Genomic DNA, 24,707 nt, shown 5'->3' with positions numbered 1-24,707 from the left:
ATTTTTAAGAAGAGAAATAATTCGATCATGAAGCAGAAATCGAACATAACATAGTGAAGATTGTATTTAGTTATTGAACATCTGTATCACCGCTATTTCTTTTAGGGGCAATTAGGTGACCAGACTTTTTTATCCTACATACTTACCAGACAACGCAACAGCGTCACCGTGGCATGGCATTTCATCATGGTTTCATCCTTTCGTATTTTTTGTAGGTTTTGTAACGAGCCAACATGTTAGTGCTGAATAAAGTCTTTATATCGCATAACATAATATAAAATCTTTACAACTCCCTACCGACCCTACCTATCCCACACCAACTATCTAGAACCTAAGTACCTGATATAGTATATACTACACCATACCTTTGCACTCCTTGCGCACGGACACGCGCAGCAGCGCCGGCTCGAGCACGCCCGTGTTCGCGTTCGCGCACATCTTGCACACGAACGAGAACTGCGCGTTCCACCGCACAGCGTGGTCGCGGACCTCCTCCCTGGAACACGGAATTGAAACTGTTAGAAAGCGATACATAGAATGGTCGATGTTGGAACTTGGAATTCGAAATTGGTAAATACTGCAAGTCATATGAAATGACGCTTCTAAAGAGGAGAATCAGCAGTATAAGATGGTTACTCTTTTGTCCGACCAACAATTTAGAAGACGATTATAAATATTCATTGGGGAGAATGCATATTGATTTCTCAAAAGATATTTTATTTCTAACTTTAATTTCCTAACATATTTGTTTCAAATAGCATCCCGTTGCGATGTTCAAACACTACAAATAACTTCAATCATTGTTATACCGGAATCATAACATTTTACCCACATGTACCAAAAACAATGTACCTACTAATCTTCTAAACATAATCCAGAATGCCGAACAAAACAATTGAGTATTTGAATAAAAAAAAATTATTGATTTTTTTTATGTATTTTGAAACTTTATTATTAATAATATTGATATTTAATCCAAATAACTTACAAAAAAAATTTTTTCCGTTAATTATAAGCAATTAAAAATTGATGAAATTTAAGTTAGAATCACGTGACTAAAAACGCGCCATGACTGGTCACCACAGTTGTGACGTCATAATGTTATAGCTATTATTAACTGCAGTACATAGCGTTTACATACGATTTGTTAGTTGGTTCCGAATTAGTTAGTTAGTTACGAATAATATTCTTGATGTTGATATATTTATGATCACCGATTTTTGTCAGGTAGTATTCGTACATAATGGTACAAAACGATAACTTTTGAGGTTCGCCATTTTTAATATAAATTTAAATAATACATATAATTAACAATTAATATAATTAATATGTAATTTAATAATGACAACAAAATTAAATAGATCAAAACACTGTATTTATTATTAACACGCTTTTATTAGCTTCACCTGTATGTTTGTATGTAACCGACTCCTTTCGAAGTTTCGACTCGATTTTGACCCACTTAAAACCGACGGATTTTGTTCAAATTTTGAACACTTATCAAGGTCCGATGACAATACAATAATATCATAAATTTTTCCTGATAAGGATCGCCAGGATCAGCTTAAAACATATGTTTGTATGTAACCAATTCTCCTTTCGATTCGATTTAGACCCACTATAAACCGACGGATTTAATTTAAATTTTGTATACTTATAAAAACCCGGTAACAATACAATAATTTCATGAATTTCTCTTTTTATCCTGTTTAGTTTTTCAAACTATATTTAATTTTCTATCAACTGCAATGAGTGAAAACTAACATTATGACGTCACACGCGCTCGGGTGACGCTTCGGGAGTTGTCGGCGTGTCTTCGGTACTGGATTCAAAGACTAATTTTTATTTTTAAATAACTTTTGAATTATTGCAAAAAAAATAAAAATTAAAACAGTTTTGTTATAAAACTAATATATAATCTTTCCATTTATCACAAAAAAAAAATTTAATTCAAATACTCAATTCCGTGCCGTAGCTATATAAAATATTCTTGCGAACATTGCTCTATTTCGGGGGCACTTTATTGCCCCGTAAACTGGAGATCATTAACCCGTTCGCAATTCGCTCGGGGCATTCCGCGTAATGTAACCGACGTGCGTTTATGTAAATTTACGGCCAATTTATGGCTCGTAAATGACAATACTCATAACATATGTTATTGCAAACTCCTAGGAATACTAGTAAAACATATTGATGTTAGTCTACTACTAACAAATAAGACTGATTATAGTTACACTATATTCATAGGTATTGAGTTCTTATTAGAATTTACGATCGTGGTCCCTATTTTGGACGAACTATTTCCTCGCAAAAACCAACATAACAGTAACATAAATACGATTTTTTTTTATTATTTTAATAAGACATTGTAAACTGTAAAGTAACATGGCGAAAAGAATATTTTAAACCGTTACTAGCATAGCTAAAAAAAAGGCATCATTAGATAGATAGATAGATAGATAGATAACACGTTCAATCATTAGTACAATGGAGTTTTTCAACTGTGAGACGAGACACGGGTAATTTCTGACATTATCCTTAAACAATACCTAGTATAAATACTCTACTATGTAGTACATTTATAGAACGTCTGAAGATAACAGAAATATAACGTTTTTTCCTCCAACTATTAATAGTTTATTATTTATATTTAAATATTGTATCCATTGGTTTTTAGTTTTATTTACATTTATATGTTGTACCCAACCCACATTTGGTTATCGTGGTGGAATATTGACAAAACCCTCACATTCGCATTTTTCGCAGTTTTAGTTTGCATTCGAAACAAATATGGGCTGCTGTTGAAATGTTTTTTTCTTCTATTTTAAATAAAAGTTAAAAACCTTCAAGGAATTTTATATACATTTTTTCGCAAAGTACCTAAACAATCGCTATTTGCGAGATTTTTTGATGTAATCAAGTTTATTTCAATAAAATAAAAATATCTTAGTCAAAATAAGTATATTTAAAACTTCCGCCGCCCGCGGCTTCGCCCGCTTTGTCTAAAACCTAATAAATTATATACTAAAACCTTCCTCTTGAATCACTCTATCTATTTAAAAAAACCGCATCAAAATCCGTTGCGTAGTTTGAAAGATTTAAGCATACAAAGGGACATAGGGACAGAGAAAGTGACTTTGTTTTATACTATGTAGTGATGTCTAATAATAAACACATGAAACAGATTGTGTAGATTCAAATAGGTTAAATTTCTGCCTAGCCCCTAACCAATCTCTTATATCTACAAAAAGGGAAGCGAAGCGAACGCGGGACTCTCACCTAATCTCAGTAACTTCAGAGCTTCACATTACACGTTGCAGTAAACACAAGATTTAATACGCGACGTTTATTTTTATAGTTCATTGTGCACTTCGGGGTCAAGTGGACGGGAGACATTTGCCGAGAAGAGAGGGATGCTGTTAATGTCAGTGATGATCTTTTATTTAGGTATATGACAAAGTTATTTCAATTTGAAGTGAAATGAAAATGCAAGAAATTGTAAGAGGTAATTAATGTAATACACAACAATTGACCAAAATGATGCTAAAAAAACTGGTAGCTACTGCGACTGTGAAAATCAAGGACCATGACCAACCCTAATGGTTGTATCTTTTATGTGTGCTACAAATATAAATTCCGAGTAAATTCTATAACTTTTGTTCTTAAAAATCTCTTATAAACAAAATCAACATTTTAGTTCGAATTTACACGTGTCATATTTACTTATTAATTATATTTCATATTTGTTACTGAACTTGTAGTGATTCCGGAAGCCGTAATTGCAAAACCGTATCAAATCCGCAACTTCCGGTCGCCTGAAATCGATTTATATCCACATATAATATAATAATATTATATTATTTATATTATAAATATATAAATAAAACATCAATCGTGCAGATCCAAAGGCATTGCTGAATACGAGGAAGTTTATTGACTAATCAATTCATTAGTTATTGCATTTAACATTAACTATTATTTACTTATTTGTTATTTGATTATTTTTTATAAGATAGAGGCAAATAATACAATGCGAGGTAATCTTAACTTTTGGTATGAAGTAGAAATACTGTAATGTTTCTGTAGCATAGCGATTTTTCAAATACTTTCATCGATATAAGGTTTCATGTTGTCACTTAATTGCGCGACGAAGCCTTGAGCGTCCATATAGCTAAAAACCGAAACATAATCACAATATATAAGGAATCAATTTACTCGTATACAAATCCAAAAAGTTTGCTACAAAGGGCCTGCATCAAAAGTGCATAGATTATATTTAGGCGATAGTTGCGCATGAGTGCGCACCCTCACCCATACTGTGTAAAGGTGAGACGGGGTAAACTTCATTCGGCTTGGTAACACAATACATTTGCCCTTTTGTTAAATGTAGTAAGGAAATTTAAAATGATACAGGATTTTGTTCTATATGTTCTCTTTTGAAGTGTCTAAAGAAATCAAATATCAAGTTTTGCTAGAGCATCGTAGGTACATTTTTAACGTATCTACATGATTCCTTATCCACGTAATAAGGCCTAAGGTATATGAATCTCTCGCTCTCTCTTCTAACAACGTGCATAATAAATTTTCGGTAAAATCACTTCAGCTATGTTCACATTATTAGACAAAAAAATCCACTATCGATATTCCCACCTACAACCTTTCATACCTAAAGTAGTACTATTTTTTAGCAAGATTTATTTTATTAATTAATATGACTAAAGCCGGCATCTAGAATATAATACTAATGTTATATCTTTCTGCAACCTGTCCCCTCCAGGTTCCGCCTGGCTGATCACCCCACGCAGTCAGGTGCCACGCGCCGATCCTACGGGACCATTCATCAACCACACTTATGCACATTATTTAAGTATGTATGTAGGTTCGTTTTAATTATGATATGTAAAGGGGTCTGTGGTGTGTAAACAATGAATCAGCAATCAAATGTAAGTATAAGATATTAAATAAAAAAATGTTGTATTTCAAAGTAGCTGATAAGAGCCTTCGTTGCTCGTTCAGTTATTTATAGCACAAGTCGTAACTCGTAACTGATCCTGCTTACAAATCTCTTTTCATTGTATCAAAGACTTTATGAGGTTTAAGATTTTAGAAGTTTCTTACAGCTACTTTAGGTTTACTTCTTAAAACGCACCTGCCTATTGGTTTTAATGTTTTTGTAATACATATAAAAACCAACACGACCGCCCTTTAACAAAAACTAAATATATAATCAATACATTGGTGAAACGTGATCGAACCCGCGACCGTGAACACGCGAATCCACCACGTGTTCATAATCACCACTTAACGGCTATAATCGCAGCATTGCTTGTACTTAATTCGTATGTTTAACTTAATCGTACAGACATTAAAAACAGTGTTATTATTATGTAGTTGATAAATGCAAGATAATACAGATATCAAAAATCCTGATTCCATCAACTTGTTTACGTGACATTACAGGATAATCCAGACTCTATCCATCAATAAAACAATAATCACTGCTTACCTGTAATAATTAAAAATATTATAACTCTTAGCCATGGTAGTTAAGTACTTAAAACAAATGCTACTTAAAACATTTTGTAAAATCCTAACCTCCTTTGAACCAACATGCCTTTGAATCCCAAAACCTCCTTATCAATTAAGCTCAACCGTTCCATCTCCTACGAAACAAAGTACCATTCAAGATACTGCCAGCCACATATCGCCACAACGCTTGCCAATAGCATCAATCAAACTCGACAATAAATCCATTGTTCCTTACATAACATTACATAAGCTGAGAGGATATATCCACATCGCAACCATCTCGACTGGACGCGCGTTGCGTCACACTTGACGACGAAGCGACACCATTCTTCATTTTACGACGCACGTGGAGGCTGGATTAATGTAGCCAAACTTTAATCTTACCGAGAAATAATGGCCAAATATTTCTTCCGAATACTTGTCTTATAATAAATTTAGGGACGACTACGTGAGGAATTTATTAAGCTTCTAATATCATTCCAAGCAAGCATATTTTTATACGTAAGAAAAATAAAAGCAGAATATTCCGCACATAGCGCCGCACTTTAAATTCCTGGTCACATTTTCATAAACTAGATAAACGACAATAACCAAAAAGTTACATCTATATTTTACATATTAAACAAAATGAAACCAATAAAAACCAGGCAAAACTAACTACCTCCCTGCCAATATTCCCAATCTGAACATCCCAGAGACCTACACAGACAATTCGCAGCGAACGCTGGCAGGAAGACTCCAGTCTCGAGCCCACTATAAAACTCATAAATCATCCGTACGATAAATCACATAACAAGTGATAACTGCGTTAAAAACAACAGTTGATTCATGATTTAAAACAGATATAACGAGAAGCATTTAAAATTTTATTCAAAAATCGATGACTCTATTATTCCACTGATTTGACCCAAAAGAGACCTTAAAAAGATACTGTGTAAAGTTTTTAGGACCATACCCTACAAATTCTTATACCAATGATTGTACAAACATGTATGATGGTGATGGTACAAACATTTGTTATGAAAAATCTGACACTTCAGTTGCAGAACCAGAATTATCCAGCCACCATTACAACTACAATCTCTCAACCAGTTCGCACTCCACAAGTACCGGTTCGTCCCTCGGCTGGAAGCAGAAATAGTTGCGTGACGTACAAGGTGTGTTGTTCAGCTAAACAGAGCAAGGTCGCAAGTGGTATCAGGTGTCGGGTGTCGGCAGATGGCCCTACGCGTTATTGTATGGATGCTCTTGATTTCCTAGTATTTTACGTTTGTGGATTACATGCTACTTTTGAATTGGTTTATTTTTGATCCTTGTATTTACGACAGTTTTGACTGTATTCTAAAACACTAATATACGTTCACCCCGTAGAATGTAATAAATAAACTTTAAATTTGGTTAACTCTGCATTCGATTTCACCTAATTGAACAATTTCACATTTTACTTATAGTGAAAAAGACAAACAAACAACTCGTAATATTCAATTTGTTTACAAATTAAGAAAATTTAAGTGCCCATTTCTAGCTAATCATCGAATAAGATTCTATGCTTCAATATGGCAAATGCGCGCAAAAATCATATCAATATTCACTCTCCACCAACCGATCTTCAAAATATCGTTTCGCAGCATCCAATCTCATCTCAAAATGCACTCATACGTCCACAAGCGGAAGACATTGCGATATACGCTGCACACTTTCACGGCATTACGCAATACATCGTCTATTGCTCACCAGAATAATGCTCTAATCAAATTATCAACATTTCTGCTGTACGTCCGCTATTGCGAATTGATTATCAACAAAATTGCTACAATGAAATCAATTGATTACAATTTAATTTATCTTTAACAACCTAATTTAATCGTCGATAATTTTTTTACAAACGATTCGAAATTTCACTTCAATACGAATCGACAACAAAATACTCAAATCTACTTCATCACAGCCCTAATTTAGGTATACTTAAGAAAAATATTTCCTATTCAACTAAAATTTAAAAAATATTGATTTACTTTTTATACAAGGATTCTAACAAAATAAATACACTCAAATCAAACTACAAACTTAACTTAAACACTAACGGTCTTACTTATAAAATGTTACCCATTCGCTAAGCAATGGATTAGTTATTGCAATAACCTGTCTTGTTTTTATGAATGACGTTTCATGTGAGCAAGAGCAGGACACAGCTATGGTAGGAAATGGTTGACATTTATCCATTGTTTAACTTTTTATAAGTAAGGCCGTTAGTCATAAAACATTACAAAATACCCCTGAACGACTCCTACAAACAAATTAGCAATGGAGACGAAACGCGCCCAAGCTCATCACTTGACCTTCACGGATTCCCTTGAACGTGGGCTTGGTGAATCACTGCTGACGAGGAGCCGCCTCTGTGTCTACCCACAGTGGAGGAATATTTGCAATCAATAGTTGATATGAAAAGCTATTGTATTAAAATTGAGTGGCCAATATTGCGAAAGTATGTCTTGATATCATCAATGCGTCCTGGAAACGAGTGTGGCTTCAGTTTAAATGTTTCTTTTATAAGTAGTAAATCGAGGAGCATTATATTCGCGATGTCCATCTTGCCTTTTTTAGACTAGATAGAAAAGGGGAGCTTGTAATTATATAAGGTCTATTTCCTGCATGTCTTTGCATCCCATATTATTACGATAATCCTTCCAATATATCAAAACCGGTCGTTTTCAATTTTGTTACAAATATCTCTAATTAATAATACGCATATATACATTCTTCAAATATTTCTGAAATAACTTTAGAGCCTTAAATAAAGCCTTGTAAAAAACGGTCAAAACATCCAACAAAAAACGTGCGTCGATTAACCATCAGCTCGTGATCTCGGCGCGTAATTTCGCGAAGGTCGCTCTTCACACGACGCGCATGTAAAGTGGACGACCGAGCCCATCCAGTGTTTTTGCACTAAAATTACGTGTTACAATCGTGTTCCTTTAAAGCACGACGGTGTTTAATATTGTTATTCGTGTTGTTATTATAAAGCAATCAAAATAAACCAGACACTATTAAATAGTGTCTAAGCTAGACTAGCATAAATGGCTAGTAGGCCAGTGGAAATTAACATTAAATTCGCAAAGCACGATGTAGATTTGAATTTTTGGTATGTTGTTTGGATCAGTTAGGGTGATGTAAATCCCAATTTGCAACTTCGAAAAAGTTGTGCTCGCTGCGCACCACGTGATAAACTGCGAAAATTTTGGACTTTTTTCACTTTTTGCTCTAAAAGTCATAAACTATGCGTTTCCGACAAGTATGATTCAGTACATAAATTAAGGTTATTAAATTTGCAACAATTTAAGCCTAACCGCAGCTCTCTAAACCTTATAACGACTAAACTGTGGCCATTCGAAGATGGTTCATTTTTCCGGAAATATTGAAATTTTTAGTTTTGCTCCCGTTTGAAGCAAAATATTGGCAAAAACCGCTCGTTCTATGAGAAGTTCGTATAATAAAGTTGTAGTGCATTTAATTTTCTTTCATAAGAGCATAGAACAAAGTCTGTGAGACAAATATTTCACACACAATATCTGAAAAACAAAAAGAAGGTAGAAATAGATTTTTAAAGAATTGAAACTGAGAGCATATAAAATCATAAAAAGAATACTTTTTCATTTGCAGGATAGGTAATTAACGAAATTACAAAATTTGGGAAAGTAGGAAAAAAGATTATACGCAAATAATAAACTGCGAAAATTTTGGACTTTTTTCACTTTTTGCTCTAAAAGTCATAAACTATGCGTTTCCGACAAGTATCATTCAGTACATAAATTAAGGTTATTAAATTTGCAACAATTTAAGCCTAATTAAAGCTCTCTAAATCTTATAGCGACTAAACTGTGGCCATTCGAAGATGGTTCATTTTTCCCGAAATATTGAAATTTTTAGTTTTGCTCCCGTTTGAAGCAAAATATTGGCAAAAACCGCTCGTTCTATGAGAAGGTCGTATAATAAAGTTGTAGTGCATTTAATTTTCTTTCATTAGAGCATAGAACAAAGTCTGTGAGACAAATAGTTCACTCACAATATCTGAAAAACCAAAATAAGGTAGAAATAGATTTTTAAAGAATTGAAACTGAGGGCATATAAAATCATAAAAAGGATAATACTTTTTCATTTGCAGTATAGGTAATTAACAAAATTACAAAGCTAATTAAATTCGCAACAATTTAAGCCAAACCGCAGCTCTCTAAACCTTATAACAACTTAGCTGTGGCCTTTCAAAGATAGTCAGTTTTTCCCGAAAATTTCAAATTTTTAGTTTTGCTCCCGTTTGAACCAAAATATTGGCAAAAACCGCTCGTTCTATGAGAAAGTCGTATAATAAAGTTGTAGTGCATTTAATTTTCTTTCATTAGAGCACAGAACAAAGTCTGTGAGACAAATAGTTCACTCACAATATCTGAAAAACAAAAAGAAGGTAGAAATAGATTTTTAAAGAATTGAAACTGAGGGCATATAAAATCATAAAAAGGATAATACTTTTTCATTTGCAGGATAGGTAATTAACAAAATTATATTTTCCACCTTTTTTTATGACCTTCTCATAGAACGAGCGGTTTTGCCAATATTTTGGTTCAAACGGGAGCAAAACTAAAAATTTGAAAATTTCGGGAAAAACTGACTATCTTTGAAAGGCCACAGCTTAGTTGTTATAAGGTTTAGAGAGCTGCGGTTAGGCTTAAATTGTTGCAAATTTAATTATCTTTGTAATTTTGTTAATTACCTATCCTGCAAATGAAAAAGTATTATCCTTTTTATGATTTTATATTTTTTTTTTTTTTTTTTTTTTTTTAATATGCCCTCAGTTTCAATTCTTTGAAAATCTATTTGTTTTTCAGATATTGTGAGTGAACTATTTGTCTCACAGACTTTGTTCTATGCTCTTATGAAAGAAAATTAAATGCACTACAACTTTATTATACGAACTTCTCATAGAACGAGCGGTTTTTGCCAATATTTTGCTTCAAACGGGAGCAAAACTAAAAATTTCAATATTTCCGGAAAAATGAACCATCTTCGAATGGCCACAGTTTAGTCGTTATAAGGTTTAGAGAGCTGCGGTTAGGCTTAAATTGTTGCAAATTTAATAACCTTAATTTATGTACTGAATCATACTTGTCGGAAACGCATAGTTTATGACTTTTAGAGCAAAAAGTGAAAAAAGTCCAAAATTTTCGCAGTTTATCACGTGGTGCGCAGCGAGCACAACTTTTTCGAAGTTGCAAATTGGGATTTACATCACCCTAACTGATCCAAACAACATACCAAAAATTCAAATCTACATCGTGCTTTGCGAATTTAGGGTTTTTTAGTGTCGATTTCTACTGGCCTATAGTGTCTGTCGGTTGTTTTTTTTTACGTGTATTTAAACTCACATCTCCTCCCTTCCATACATTCATGCCACTTTTGCCATAAATATAACAACTCTATTCCATGTTGTATTTGAATTTCTGTAGCATTGTCACTAGACAACCCGAATTACAACACCTGCAGAACACAACACACCACATGTTACACGTAAATCTTCCACCACCAAAAGACCACAATGCAAAATCTCTTCCCAACGAGCTTCATCTTAGAATTCCGGAAGACCGGGACGCGGATGTGAGACCGCCACCGATACCCGCTCCCAGAACCGGTCCAGCAACTCGCTGCGTAATTAGATACGGAAGTTGACACGAGTAATCGATATTAGATGGATATACATACGTGCTAGGTTATGTATATTTTCTTGGTAATCTTGCTCTGTTTGCTCTCGTGAGACATCGGAATTCAATATTGGAAGTACTGTCAAGATCTTAGCAAACATATTTTACGATTCCCGAATTCTGTACAGCAGTTTCTTCCGCTATATTATTAAGGCTACCATATAGTAGTGCGGATGTATTCAGTATATATTTTCCTATTATACTGACGCAGTTATAATAGAAATGAAATATGCTGAATCAACGTTACCTAATAGACAAATAAAGTTAATATTCTTCGAGTTTTATCGACAGGAAAGGGAAGGAATAAGGAAGCTAGCACCTCGTGCTCCCGATCTAGTAACTATAACAAATTTGGTACAATGATACCAGGAATACATACATACGCGGATGTAGATACATACGCACAAATAGTTTTATAGTTATGGGTAATGCGAGCACGGGCTTCCTTATTACCAGACCTCATTACTGTGGCAATTACACTAGACCATAGGTATAGTGGTAAATGGTATTATTTCAAAAATGTCATTGCATAAAAATATATTATCATTCAAATTATTTAGATCCTCTTTCTTAGGCCACTATAACCTATTTTTGAGCTTTATTTAAATGGCGAACTCTATAAAGATTTTCCATTAAATAAATCAAATTCCCAAGTCTCGAGGTAAGCTAAATCTTTTCAATACTGATCCAAGCCTAAGCAGGCTCGCGTGACGTCATCGGAAGTAGGAAATAAATGCATGGCTTCACACTATGTAGACCCGATTTCACAAAGTAATCGACGTTTATAACATAATCGACGTTTATTATGAAGAATCTACGTCTCGTACAATATCCGGATAGCTAGCGGAGTTAAACACACGATTATTACTAATTAAAACAACACAGTTTAAATAATTTAAAAAGCAGATTTAGAACATATAGCATAGTCCTTTACAGAACACAGTGTGAGAATAATTAGAGTAAGTAACAATCAAGTTTAGCTGCAAATTGAGAAGTTTGTCTCTTTATCTGTTCTAAATATTATTATTCAATAAATTGTAAGTCCCACACAACGCTCTAAAAGCACCGCTCTTAGACAATGAATAAATCTTAACATATTATTATCTCGCAAATATGACAATAACAAAAAACAACGGAACTCACGCCCAAACACATCCATTCCTGCTCAAGTCAGTATCATCAACCTCTCAACAATCATCTCAAAATTTAAATAAAGCAATGTCTCACAACCAATACCATCAACTAGACATACAGTTAATAAGCAAGGTAAATACCATCAACTAAATGGGCCCTGTTCACAATGGACAGCATTGGGCGAGTAGAGGAAATCACGATAGTGTAGAGGGCCTAAATGTCTTTGATCGGTCGTCATTGTAAATGCTTATTCAACAAAGACGGCAAACATCGACGATCATTTGTTGGGCCAACGCTGCACATTGTAAAGAAGGCCTATCATATGGACATACTAACGGTGTAACGCAAGGACGCCAAACCGGACCGGTCGCGGGTGTCGTCAGCGATCCGAAATATGACTATTCGAGTGGTGAAAGGTGTTTCTGTAGTTGAGGCTTATTAACAAGCTGTATTGCTGTATATTAATAAGCTGTGTGTATCGATTAATGAGATGAGTCTATATATAGCTGGATTATACATACATTACGACATAGAGGGTGGTCTTCTCTAGCTCATTACGTGAATCGTGATTATACAGTTATCTCTGTTTTTTTTAATCCATTAATCTCAGGACTCATACATAAATTTACCAAACGTTTGTTATTTTGTCATCAATAGGATATTCTGTTAGACAATCAATCATTTTACTCCAAATATAAAAGGAAGCAGAGCGAAGTCAGCTAACTGTTGACCTACAGTAAAATAGAAGGCAATGAGCGTAGGTGGAAAAACTATTACAATAGGTCATTAAATATACCAGTTTACATCCAATAGTTTACACTTAAAAACTTCGAAACCGAAAACAAACTTTGAAGAGGAAACGCTAACGGCATGAATAAGGTCAAATTCCACTAGTTTGGTAGGAAAATATGCATAAATTCAAGCATGCTATTTTGTGGACATGGTAAGTACGTATTCATTCATCTATTATAAATACACTGGCATTTATATAGTTGTTTAACCACATTATAATTACATTACCATTCTTCGTTCATAGTTGTTTCAACATTTTAGAAAATTTTAAATAAGTATCTTTAAATGTACTTAATCATAAAAATTCTGTTCAGTAAAATAATTACTGAGGAGAAAGTAAAATTTTCAACAAATGAAATAGCAAAAACTATTTCTGGAAACACGTAAATATTAAAACATGACGTAACAACCAACGTATTACAATCTAGATCTTACAAACCGCCCATCCCATACCACGAGATGAGACAACGCAAAAAATAAAAATGATGATACGCTCGCGCTGCAACCGCTTTATAAATAAACATTACATTTTCGCTAGAAACTGCTAAACGCTAACGCCAGCGCTGAGCTTGGTGCTGACGTAGCGTGCAGTCACCGCTCGCTGAGATCACGAGATGCCGTCACTGCGTTGGGGATTCCCATGCGTTTTCACACCTAATTGTTATAAGGGTTTCCTTGAACCTTCATGCAAGTGAATAAAAGCTTTATGGTGTTCTGGCTATTGTGGCGTATTTGCTAGAGGAAGGTAAGACTTCAATAACACAATTTTTCTATTCTGTCTACCTTATTTGGAGGTAGGAAGGAAAAGGGACGTGCAAACGAAAATTTTATTAAACTCTGTCCGTCTGCATCTGATACCTGATTGATGGAATTGATGTGAAATGAATTCAGAATTCAATGTGATGTAAAATTGAGCGTGATATAATACCTCACGTCTTTAATTTTATCATCATCATATCATAAACCATCAAAAAGAACACCAGAGCCTTCTAGAGATCGTTACCTAACGATAAAGTCACCTTTTGCAAATGTTTCAATGTACTGTTTGCCTTTCATGTTTTTAACGCAATACAGAAATTTTACCGTTCGACAAATTAACACTAAATAAATTCATCAATGCATTGCACGCGCAACCGTCTAAATTCAACGCAAGGACGAACCGTTTGAGCCGCGGAATGTTCACGTTATAATTCAAATAAAATTAATTGTTCGTGTTCCCGCGCTTATTGAAAACGTCCAATTTAGGAAGTGATCGTGACGCATACCTACAAATATACTTAAATAGGAAATAGCAACGGCTCGTAATTATGTTTGAATGTTTGCTACCTAATCATTAGCTGTATGTTCAGCTAATGATGATGATGTAGGAATATAAAATTCAGAAATTGCAACAGCTACTACTGTTTGGAATATGAACGTAGAATACTGAGCGTATTAATGTTCCTCAGGTAATCCCATCATAGAGTTATTACAAGTAATCATAGAGTAACAAGGCTTTACGAGGTCCTTTCAGTGTTAATTCTAAAAACAGAGTACGGTCTTGAAAATATAGTCAAATCTATCCTACCTAATTTCGTATATGTATATCCAAATAACATGCAAAAACTATCATTAGTATATTTTCGTCGCTGAAGACGACTCATTACTAAAGTATAGCGAGTGGGCGAGCGACGAATTTGAGCAAAGTCAACTGGCGTGACCCCTGCGAGACGACAGTCAATTTATTATGATTTACACGATTTTTCAACCTGGTGTTAAGGTTATTAATAGATTCGCATAGAAAACTGTGGGTACCAATTGTTTTTTAAACTACATAACATGTAATAGTATCACATCACGATTAAAATATGATTTGTATTGTGTTTTAAGCTAGCACGCAATAAATACTAGTTTCAAAAACTGGTATCATCTCTATCGGATCGAAGAAAAAAAGGCTGTATCGCCGTTGCCCATTATCAACTTGTCGTTGTTAATAATGAAGTAAAGATAAACCGCAAAAACAAGAGTGGAAAACAAGCAATAGGTACCTATACCTAGCAAAAACCCTGTAAATAACAAAGAAAAAAATCTTGCTCCATTCAAGCACTTATGCAAACAATTATATAATGCTGATAACAACAACCCATCCATAACAGAAGATGTACCACACGCGTAAAAGCTAAAACAGCCTACCCGTATTACGCAGCACCATTGATAAGAATTATCAGAGCACGTGCCAAGAAATCGCAAGGTCGAGTCGGAGCCTGAACTTCCGCGTTCTCGAGCCACTACTGGTGATGCTAATTGAGCTTTGGGTGATCGAGACCTTCAAGTGGATAGGATGCGAATGTTTATAGGTACCTGGGCCTGTTTTGCCAGATGGCTAGTTAGTTGAAGAATGACTACCATGTACCAAATTGTGATTGTAACGGTGTGTTATTCTGTTGTACCTAATCTGGGCTGCTAACACGCGTGTGTACTGTGCAATAGGATGATTATAAAAATGAAAAAAAAAAGGTAGTTAAGAAATCTTACATTGTTGCAGGCTTTAGTAAGTATTCGACTTTTAATGTGTGCACAAATAGCACACATTAAAACATCTTTGTTTATAAATAGAAAAACTTCTTATACCTTTAAACTTATACATCTAACGGTTATGACTTCGTGAGTTTTTACACCTGCCATTAAGTTTCTCAGAACCTCGCGCCACCTGCCATTGACAAGTTTTAATTAATAAAGTATTTCAATTACGTTAATCGAGAACTATTACTTGAAAATTTTAATATCGCAAAGTATACTATAAATGTAGCAAAAAATGTATGCTTCGCGAATTCATACCATCTTTGGTGTATGTTTTTGCCAATTGAACATTGATTTTGAACACGTTCCAATACTGCTTCTATCTGTTATTATTTATGGCTGTATAAGAATTCAAGTGGAATGGTGGTTCATTTGGAAACGTTTAAAATAATATACAATATAATATAATATAGGAATAAATAAGGAATATTGTCAACGGCATATACCTAGTAGTATAAGATTTTTTGTAGTAGTTTGTAATGTTTTTGCAGTAATAAAGGCTTATTTTATTTTTTTATTTTTATTTTTTATTTTAAGAATTCAAGTCCCGTATGTTTGAGTCAGATTCTCTAGAATTCAAGATAATTGGTTTGTTTTGACCTAGAATATGTATGGAATATGTAATATGAATTGTTGTGTCTCCATAAGACCAACAATTGCAATGTAGGTCCCGTTCTCAGTGAAAATTTGACTATTTTCCTGGTTTCCGGAAAGGAACAACCCTACGAAGTAATATTAAGAGATTACATAAGAAGTCAGCGACTAGCCAAACGAACCGAGAACTGCATTATCTTGTAAGTACTTAAAAGTTAAGTGAGGTAATGAGGAGACGAGGGGACGAAATCATAATAGCATTAGTCTCCCCTTTATTGGATTAACGGCGCAGGGAAGAGAACCTAGACAGAAACGTGGAAAATCTAGACGATCTGTCACGTGTATGCCTATGGGCAATTTAAAAGCCTACGTAATGAGAGCTTCTAATTAAAATTGGCATTTCTAGAAATTTTCAAATTCTAATTGTATCCGAAAGGATTGAATTTAGTAGTCGTACTACATTGCTCTCATTAAAATCTGACGCAAAATAATCGAGTCGCTTATAAGTAATGAATTCGCAGTTCTTGAACTTGGATAAACTGGTTTAATTGTTGTTCCAGAACTCAATTTAAGGCCTGTCTATAGCGTCTTTAAGACCACTTATAACCGGTTTGATAAGCGCCACACCAATTTAGTAGCGTCACGTGAGTGTCATCCTTACATCTTGACATCTCAATCGTAATACCTATATAAGTTTTATATAGGACTAGCGGTCCGCCCCGGCTTCTCCCGTGGTACATATTATTTACATTTTCTCTACATAAGAACCATCCTTGTACTTCAAGGAATATAATAAAAAAAGAATTATCGAAATCGGTTCAGCCGTTCTCGAGTTATGCGCTTACCAACACATTTTGCGATTCATTTTTATATAAAAGACTAGCGGTCCGCCCCGGCTTCGCCCGTGGTACATATTTACGTTTTCTCTACATAAGAACCATCCTCGTACTTCAAGGAATATAATAAAAAAAGAATTATCGAAATCGGTTCAGCCGTTCTCGAGTTATGCGCTTACCAACACATTTTGCGATTCATTTTTATATATAAGATGATATATTAGAAGCACTAATCTTTATCCAACCTACGATCTCAAGTCTTATAACATCACTAGTAAGACAACCTTACAAGCCACAACCATTTGTTGCATTCCTCTCCAATGACACCAAAAAAAACCAACACAGAATCGAATGTTCCCACAGAGCGAAACATTTGCATAGAGTCGGCTCAAGTTTTCTTATTTACTTGTTTATGATGGCGTCTGCAAATTGATTTCGTTGAGCGAGGTCCGGTCACTGACCCGCTCCCCTTACCTCTGGCAGCGGGGACTCCCGCCCTCCACAGCCTTCAGTAACACGCTTTGTCATAACTCGTAATAACTTTATAATTAACTTGGTGTTAACAGCTTTCGAACTTTATTAATCGATGTTTGAGTTAATAGTTATCATCTTATATCATATTATAATCGTATATCACATAATTGGAGAGCGAAAGAGATCACAACATACAACATTTCCCACATATACCTTGAATGTTTAGACACATATAAGTTTAATCCATCAGATTCCAGTAATATTGAAGTTTCAAGAAACAGAGATTAAGTATATTCCACAGGCTTTACTGAGTTTCCACGTGGATAGAGTCAATAATACGTTCTAGGAATCTAATCCAGGAGACCTAGATCCTATTTGCGAGCACTACCTCTACGTTGCTTATCTATCAACATCTGTAGGGGATTAATCTTACGGTTTATAAATTTGTATGTCTCGAAACACTCGTCATATTTTAAACATGTTAAAGATTATTTAGAAACTGTTTCGTTTTTACTAGCACAAGCAGAGATACAGGCATTCTTTGAGAGAACTATATTTGTCACCCACCGTCCTACCCAAATTGACAACACTTACAAAGTACATGTAAATTGTAAGGGCTTAATACTACCCGCTAAGTAAGAACTATTCAGTACTTCCAAAGCGCATATAATACAAACTAATTACTGACAAATGTATACAATCCATATACAATCTCATCTATTAACGAACCCATTTCCAAACGCACCAGTCCATTTACCATTAAATACAAACACTAAATACTAAATAGCGTATTGTTTGTTTACAAATTGTGGACCTGTTCCAATGTTTACGACGTCTGTTGCGAAACGCGATTAGGGCTGTTAGGCTGTTCATACGCGAACGACACGACTTTTATCTTTATAATATATCGTGGGGTGTAAACTTCCCATATGTATTGTGTTTTAAAATATTAGATTTATTTCGTCTTTATGTAATTTTTAATGCCAATCGTTTAAGCAATACAGATTAATTTATTAGTACATAGATGCAAATTGCAATCATTGCAATAAAGCTAGAAGTTTAACAAATAAAAATAATCTTAAAATAAATAGTAGAATGACTCTTGATGATGTACGCTAAGCAATTCGAATGAGTAAGTGCTACTTTTGTGGACTAAGTGTGAACTAACTGAAATTACTATGAAATATATAACACATTCATATTATGTAACAATTCAAGTACTGAATAATGATTCAGCTACATAACTTCTTTTTTATACAGGGTGTCCCACTGTTGGTATACTAAGCTCAAAGGAGGTTATAGTTTTGCATACGCTGAGTACGTAAAAAATGATTAAAAAATTCCAGACGCATTTTTTTTTCAAATAGATGAATTCTTAAAACTCTATGTGTACACCCATAACAAGCGAGCCGCCCAACTTTGCCACCAGCACGTGAGCTATCGTTTAAGATTATGTTTTCATAGATAAAATGCTCATATTAGAGAAGCGGTATATGCCGGCTGCGCGAAGCTAGAGAAGAAAACATGGATTTTCAGGAAAAATTTAGCAAAAAATTTTGGACGTAATTTTTTTTTAAAGTATTTTTTACGTGATCAGTGTATGCAAAACTACAAGTTCCTTTGCGCTTAGTATACCAAGAGCGGGACACCCTGTATATACCTACCTATGTGTAATAACTGAAACGAGTTACATGTCCCAGGCATATTTTCCGTTTTATTATTGATAGCATCATGAAAAAATGTAAAAGTGATTTCCCCTTTTAATGGCATCATGCTTCACAGACTACACACTTCAATGTGTATTTTTAAGTATTGTAGCATATAAGTATTGTATAAATTGTTTTTCATTATGTACGTGTGGGGCTATGTGCCATTAAATAAACGTTTTTTCTTTCTTTCTTTCTTAAAATAAATGCCACTATAAGTAATGAATCACGTTTAACAAAAGAAAATCATAATTATATTCAATTTAGTGTCTTATACAAAAAAAAAATACAACAGCCTTGTTACAGCTTGTCGTCCGTCCCGTTCCCCCCTAAACGATAGAAATAGGACGGATAAACATTCAAACACGCCTGTTATCAGGAAGCTGTCGTTTACTGCGCGTCAAATCATTTTGGGATCAGCAAAAAAGCTTATTAGGTTATAAAAAACTGTTTACACAATTATTTCCCGTTATTATTTCTTGTAATACTGCATAGTTAGTGTTTATTTTAAGTAAATTTTCTATTGTAGGTGATTGTAGTTAAGTATTTTTTCTTGTTGTTGTAAATATTTGCATAATGTCACCTTGAATTGTGTCCATCAATTTTAAGGAAATTGTCAGCTTACCTGAAACAATGAGATTAAAATTAATATAAACATTTAAATAACAGATATACCTTCCGTCCGGCCGTTCATAATAACGTCTTCATATCTCACGGTTATTACCAGCGCGGTCACGTACTACGCGCGTGTCGCGGGACGGTGTGCGCTCGCCTTTATAGTACAAGTTTGTACATTCGGGTAATGGGGTCGCGGGTTTATAATTTATATGGGCCGAGCGGATGGGTGTAGCGACGCCTTTAGTTTGGTTGGGGTGTGTGCTAATGGTGATATATGATGTTTGTGGAGTATAAAAGGGTTATGGTCGATGTATTTTATTATATTTATAGTGAAATAGGTTAATTGATTTAGTGTTTTTAAGCTTGTTTGCCCACTGGCAGACAAATGAACAATTAAAAAAAAATATATATTTTCTGGCGTTGTGAATGAAAAACAATTATTCTAATTTCTAATGTTCAACAAAATTTTGTTCCTAATAGGTATATGGAGAAAAATGAAAAGGTGATAACAATAATTGTATACTAGATAGATATGACAACAGTATTCTTTGTGATTTTTATGTGGTAGGTAGTAAAATACTACACAAACAATAAATAAAAATCCGCACCATCAATGCCAGCTCAAACAAACCTTCCTCACACCACACTTATAAGCGTCATCAAGTTACGAATCTACACCGTCACTCAGTATTCACTAACGGAACCCTAACACGCCATATGGAGATACGGAACCACGTGACCCTTCGCGTGCTGATTGCGATCGTGGCTGATATGAGTTTGACCTTCTTCGTTAGTTTTGGAATAGTAAAAAAATGTGCGTTATAAACATGTATAAGCAGTAACAAAAAAGGGTACCTAAGTTGTTTTGAAAATTCACCGTTGTAAATTGAATTTAATCTACTATATAAAAATAAGTCGGGTTTTCTTTCTTGACGCTATAACTCCAGAAAGCACGAACCGATTTCCACGGTTTTGCATTCGTTGGAAAGGTCTTGGGCTCCGTGAGGTTTATAGCAAAGAAAAGGTGTCTCTGGTGGCGAAACGGAGTTCGCCCGGTTTGCTAGTTGAGTATAAATAAATTATTTTGTTTATAATAACATGCTAAAATTGCTCGACAGACAAAGTTAAAGATTCACATAAAATTTTAAATATTTTTAGTTAATTTTCCTCGTGATCAAATTACATAAAACAACATTAAAACTGAGTATTTGCAATGTACATGATATCAAAACTATATGCAGATATTATGATCAAAAACAAGTAAAAATAATAACTGCATGATTTAAACAGCAAAGCATCTCATTCAAAACATAACCCACAAACGACAAACCGCGACCTAACATCTCTCCTACATAAATTCTTGAAATTACGACATCTTAGATTTAAAATAACCAAAAATATTCAACCAAACATCAACAAACGGATATGTCCCCTCTCCCGCTTCATCGAGCCACCATTAGTCAGCTTTTGATCTCACAACCACATTGGGTTATCATAAATCAAGAGCTTAATCGGAAACGGTGCATCTCTTTAGCCGAGACTTACGTTTAGTTTTGACAGTATCGGGAACGTTACTATAATAATTTATCTTATAGCATCTATTCCTTTCCTAATCACATATATTATTTTTTATGTAAATTCTACTTAATCTACGTATAAATATACGATTTTTAAGGATGAATGATTTCTTAAAGACCGGAAATAATTTATTTTAGTAAGAAACAGTTTTAACAATCGTTAAAATATGGTTTAAAGTTAAACCCATATAAAAATCTAGTAATTAAATACGTCGCCTTAACTAGTCTAAGTTAAGTTAACGAATTCATAAATTATACCTCGTTAAACTTGACGCATAGTTAATTTTAATCAAAAACAACATTAAAAATAAATAAATAAAATTTTACGGCTCTACAAAGTTCATCAGGTCATCAGTACAAAGATGTATGAACTTAGATGCACTCCCACACAAAAATACAATAACAATTACACCAAGACAAACACAACCAGGAAACATTGTTATCGTCCCCATTATTCCCATAAAAGGCCATAATTTCGTGAACATCCTGTTGATAACAATGTAACGACGACGTTCGAGTCATTAACCTCTGGTAAAAATCATTCAGTTTAATCCACGCATATTAATTACAAGAAACGATTACTTCAGTGTAGTTCCCTGTTCCACCATAATCGTTATAAGAAATTTGCCACTAGGTGTACATAAAAGAGGGTATTCTTGTTCGTAGAAACGGTCTAAATTATAACTATAGCTGTTATATGCAACAGTCGAGAACTGCCTAGCTTATACGACTCCGACTAATAACGATAGGAAGGATCAGCATTTAATCCCCAGTAAATGCTATTAAAACAGTACATATACAGTAAGTATGTCTATTATATCACAGAACATGAGATGCTAGGATATAAAGAAAACCGAGATATAGTTAACTATCCATTTCTTATCCCAAAGGGGGAATTATATGTAATTAAAAGCGTCCATACACAAATATATTTCGCATACATTTGTCCCAACGAACTTGACATACTAATTATATATGAAGTAATCCCTCTATCCAGGCAGGGCAGGCCCCAGGGGAAATAGACAATTAGGCACGAAACGTGCTGCGTATTGCACGTACATACATACATATTAACTATGTTATACCTGTCTGGACATTTTGACTGGCACTCCCAGTAGATAGGGTATAGAAAGAATTTTGGGTTAATAAACGATACTGGGAATTAATTTATTAAATTGGTTAAAAACGAAGACATAAAATATTATAACTAAATGTACAGAAGTGTTAAAATTTATATGATCCTGCCTCTAGGGGAAAGTAATGCGAACAAACATTTTTATCTGTGCTAATTTAATTGTTAAATTAAAACATTCGTGTTCCAAAAGCCAACATTTGTATTCCATGTAATTTGATCATCATTTTTAACTATATACTACATAACCCAAAATATTTTTAATATTTATGTGATGACACCTGCCTATTGTATACGTACACAAACATTACAGCACCTTATCATCGCATATTTTAAGTGAACGATAAGAAATACATTAAAATTCCTGTTTAAATTTGGCCCAAAATATTATCGTTTAGTTAAATATTACTTTCATAATATGAAAGAACATTAGACTTAAAATTTTTACTCAAATATTTTAAGACAGTATTAAGATTAAAGTTAACCCCAAATATTTATTTGTATGTATATGCTTTTTAATCCTTTATACGCAACAAAAATGTAAAGAAAACCAAAACAGACAAAAAACAGAACCTCCTCCTTTCCGAGGTAGGTTAAAAAGTGTGGCGTAGCTTCACCACTTTTAAGAGCTTCAGCACTTATAATACCTTCCGAATTTTTTGTTTGGTTTACCTGAGTATTATCAATTTAGTAAGTCTCCCAGTGACTACGTTCGCCGAATACTGTTATGAATAAATCGAGTTTAAAATCCGTCTTTAATTTCAAAATATTCCTTCAGCCCTCGTTAAGCATTGCTCAATGCTCGGCGGCATCAGGTGACCGCGCTGGTTGCCCAAGCGTCAGGCGATCGCATCACGCCACCGCCTCGGCTAGTCTAGTTTTTTGTCTTATGGTCACTTTCATTTTTTGCAGCCCGCAGCGTTTGTGGAGACTCCAAATTGTTGTGCTTTTGTTTTTTGTAACGATATTGTTTTCGAAAACGGCAGTTAAAAATATGATCATGTATGTGGCTATTTTTGTATGGCTTTGAAATAGGATTTCACGTAATCCTGTACGTTTGTTCATAGAGTGGGAACTAAAATCGTCCGATGATGCTCTGAAGCAGACGCGACGCCATAATTTTCAATTATCATTACCACTATTGCTACACTTGATTCAGTAGAAAAAAATATAGGCCTTTGCAATAACAATTCACTACCCTGTTTTTTCATCTCTTACCACGCCAATTTGTAACTAAAAATACATCCACATACCTGTGCCTCTACTATTCCAGATGTTTACAGCAAAAAATCGTACATCACTCATCATATACGATACCCATACAACGAAACCATACACAAATTACTTCAGACAGGATGACGAGCCATCTGGTCAACTTCTCTCTACACCACTCGCAAACACTCGTTTCTCACCATCTAGCATGTGTTACGCGATAGCATCAAATTCGCTAACGCCAGCCAGCCAGAGGCTACAAATAGACAAGCATTCCGTAAACGTTGCGATGATTGAATGTATATCTTAACGTGTTCTAATAGATCCGTTTGTTTGTTCATGTCGTGTGTAAAATCAAACACGTTATAAATTTACACCTAGAAAACTTAAGGTGTTTTTAGTCTGTTGCCTATAAAAAGGTAAAATGGAAGATTCATGGGAGAGGTAATGCGTCACAATATTGACCATCAAAACTTTCGCACTAACATGGTTCCAATGCTTATTTAACTGCATTGGAAACAATAGCTGGCTGCACAGCAATGATGATAATTGATATATCAGAAAATATCCTACAAAATGATAGTTTATATGTCCTTATTCCTTTTCTCTCCATCCTAAAATTCCATCGAAATTTCACAATTCACTTAACTAAGTACAAAAACAAACAGAATTTATTTCTTAAACAATATCGATTATGCATTCAGTTCAAATAATTCCAAAGCTCTCAATACATCGATATCAGTTTAAGCTCCCGATTAGCATAACCAGTCCGTGGGGATGCACGGATGGACTGA

The 24,707-nt window shown here is 34.4% G+C and overlaps 1 protein-coding gene across 5 annotated transcripts in view; it reads right to left on the bottom strand.

Moving 5' to 3' along the window:
- The window catches only part of LOC149489320 (uncharacterized), a 69,792-nt gene that overhangs the window by 9,804 nt on the left and 35,281 nt on the right, over positions 1-24,707 (bottom strand). For all 5 annotated transcript variants that reach the window (XM_089711947.1, XM_089711953.1, XM_089711933.1 and 2 more), the window contains exon 3: positions 366-496. In XM_089711947.1, coding sequence (XP_089568073.1) covers positions 366-496 — 131 coding nt within the window. The remainder of the gene's footprint in view (positions 1-365; positions 497-24,707) is intronic.

The sequence above is a fragment of the Colias philodice genome, chromosome 3, assembly GCF_061535455.1.
Source record: "Colias philodice isolate Cphi_HAF_F1 chromosome 3, ilColPhil1 Martin Lab GWU primary, whole genome shotgun sequence".
In the NCBI taxonomy this organism is placed as follows: domain Eukaryota; kingdom Metazoa; phylum Arthropoda; class Insecta; order Lepidoptera; family Pieridae; genus Colias; species Colias philodice.
The sequence above is the reverse complement of the archived record's forward strand: the minus strand, read 5'-3'. Positions and strand labels throughout refer to the sequence as shown.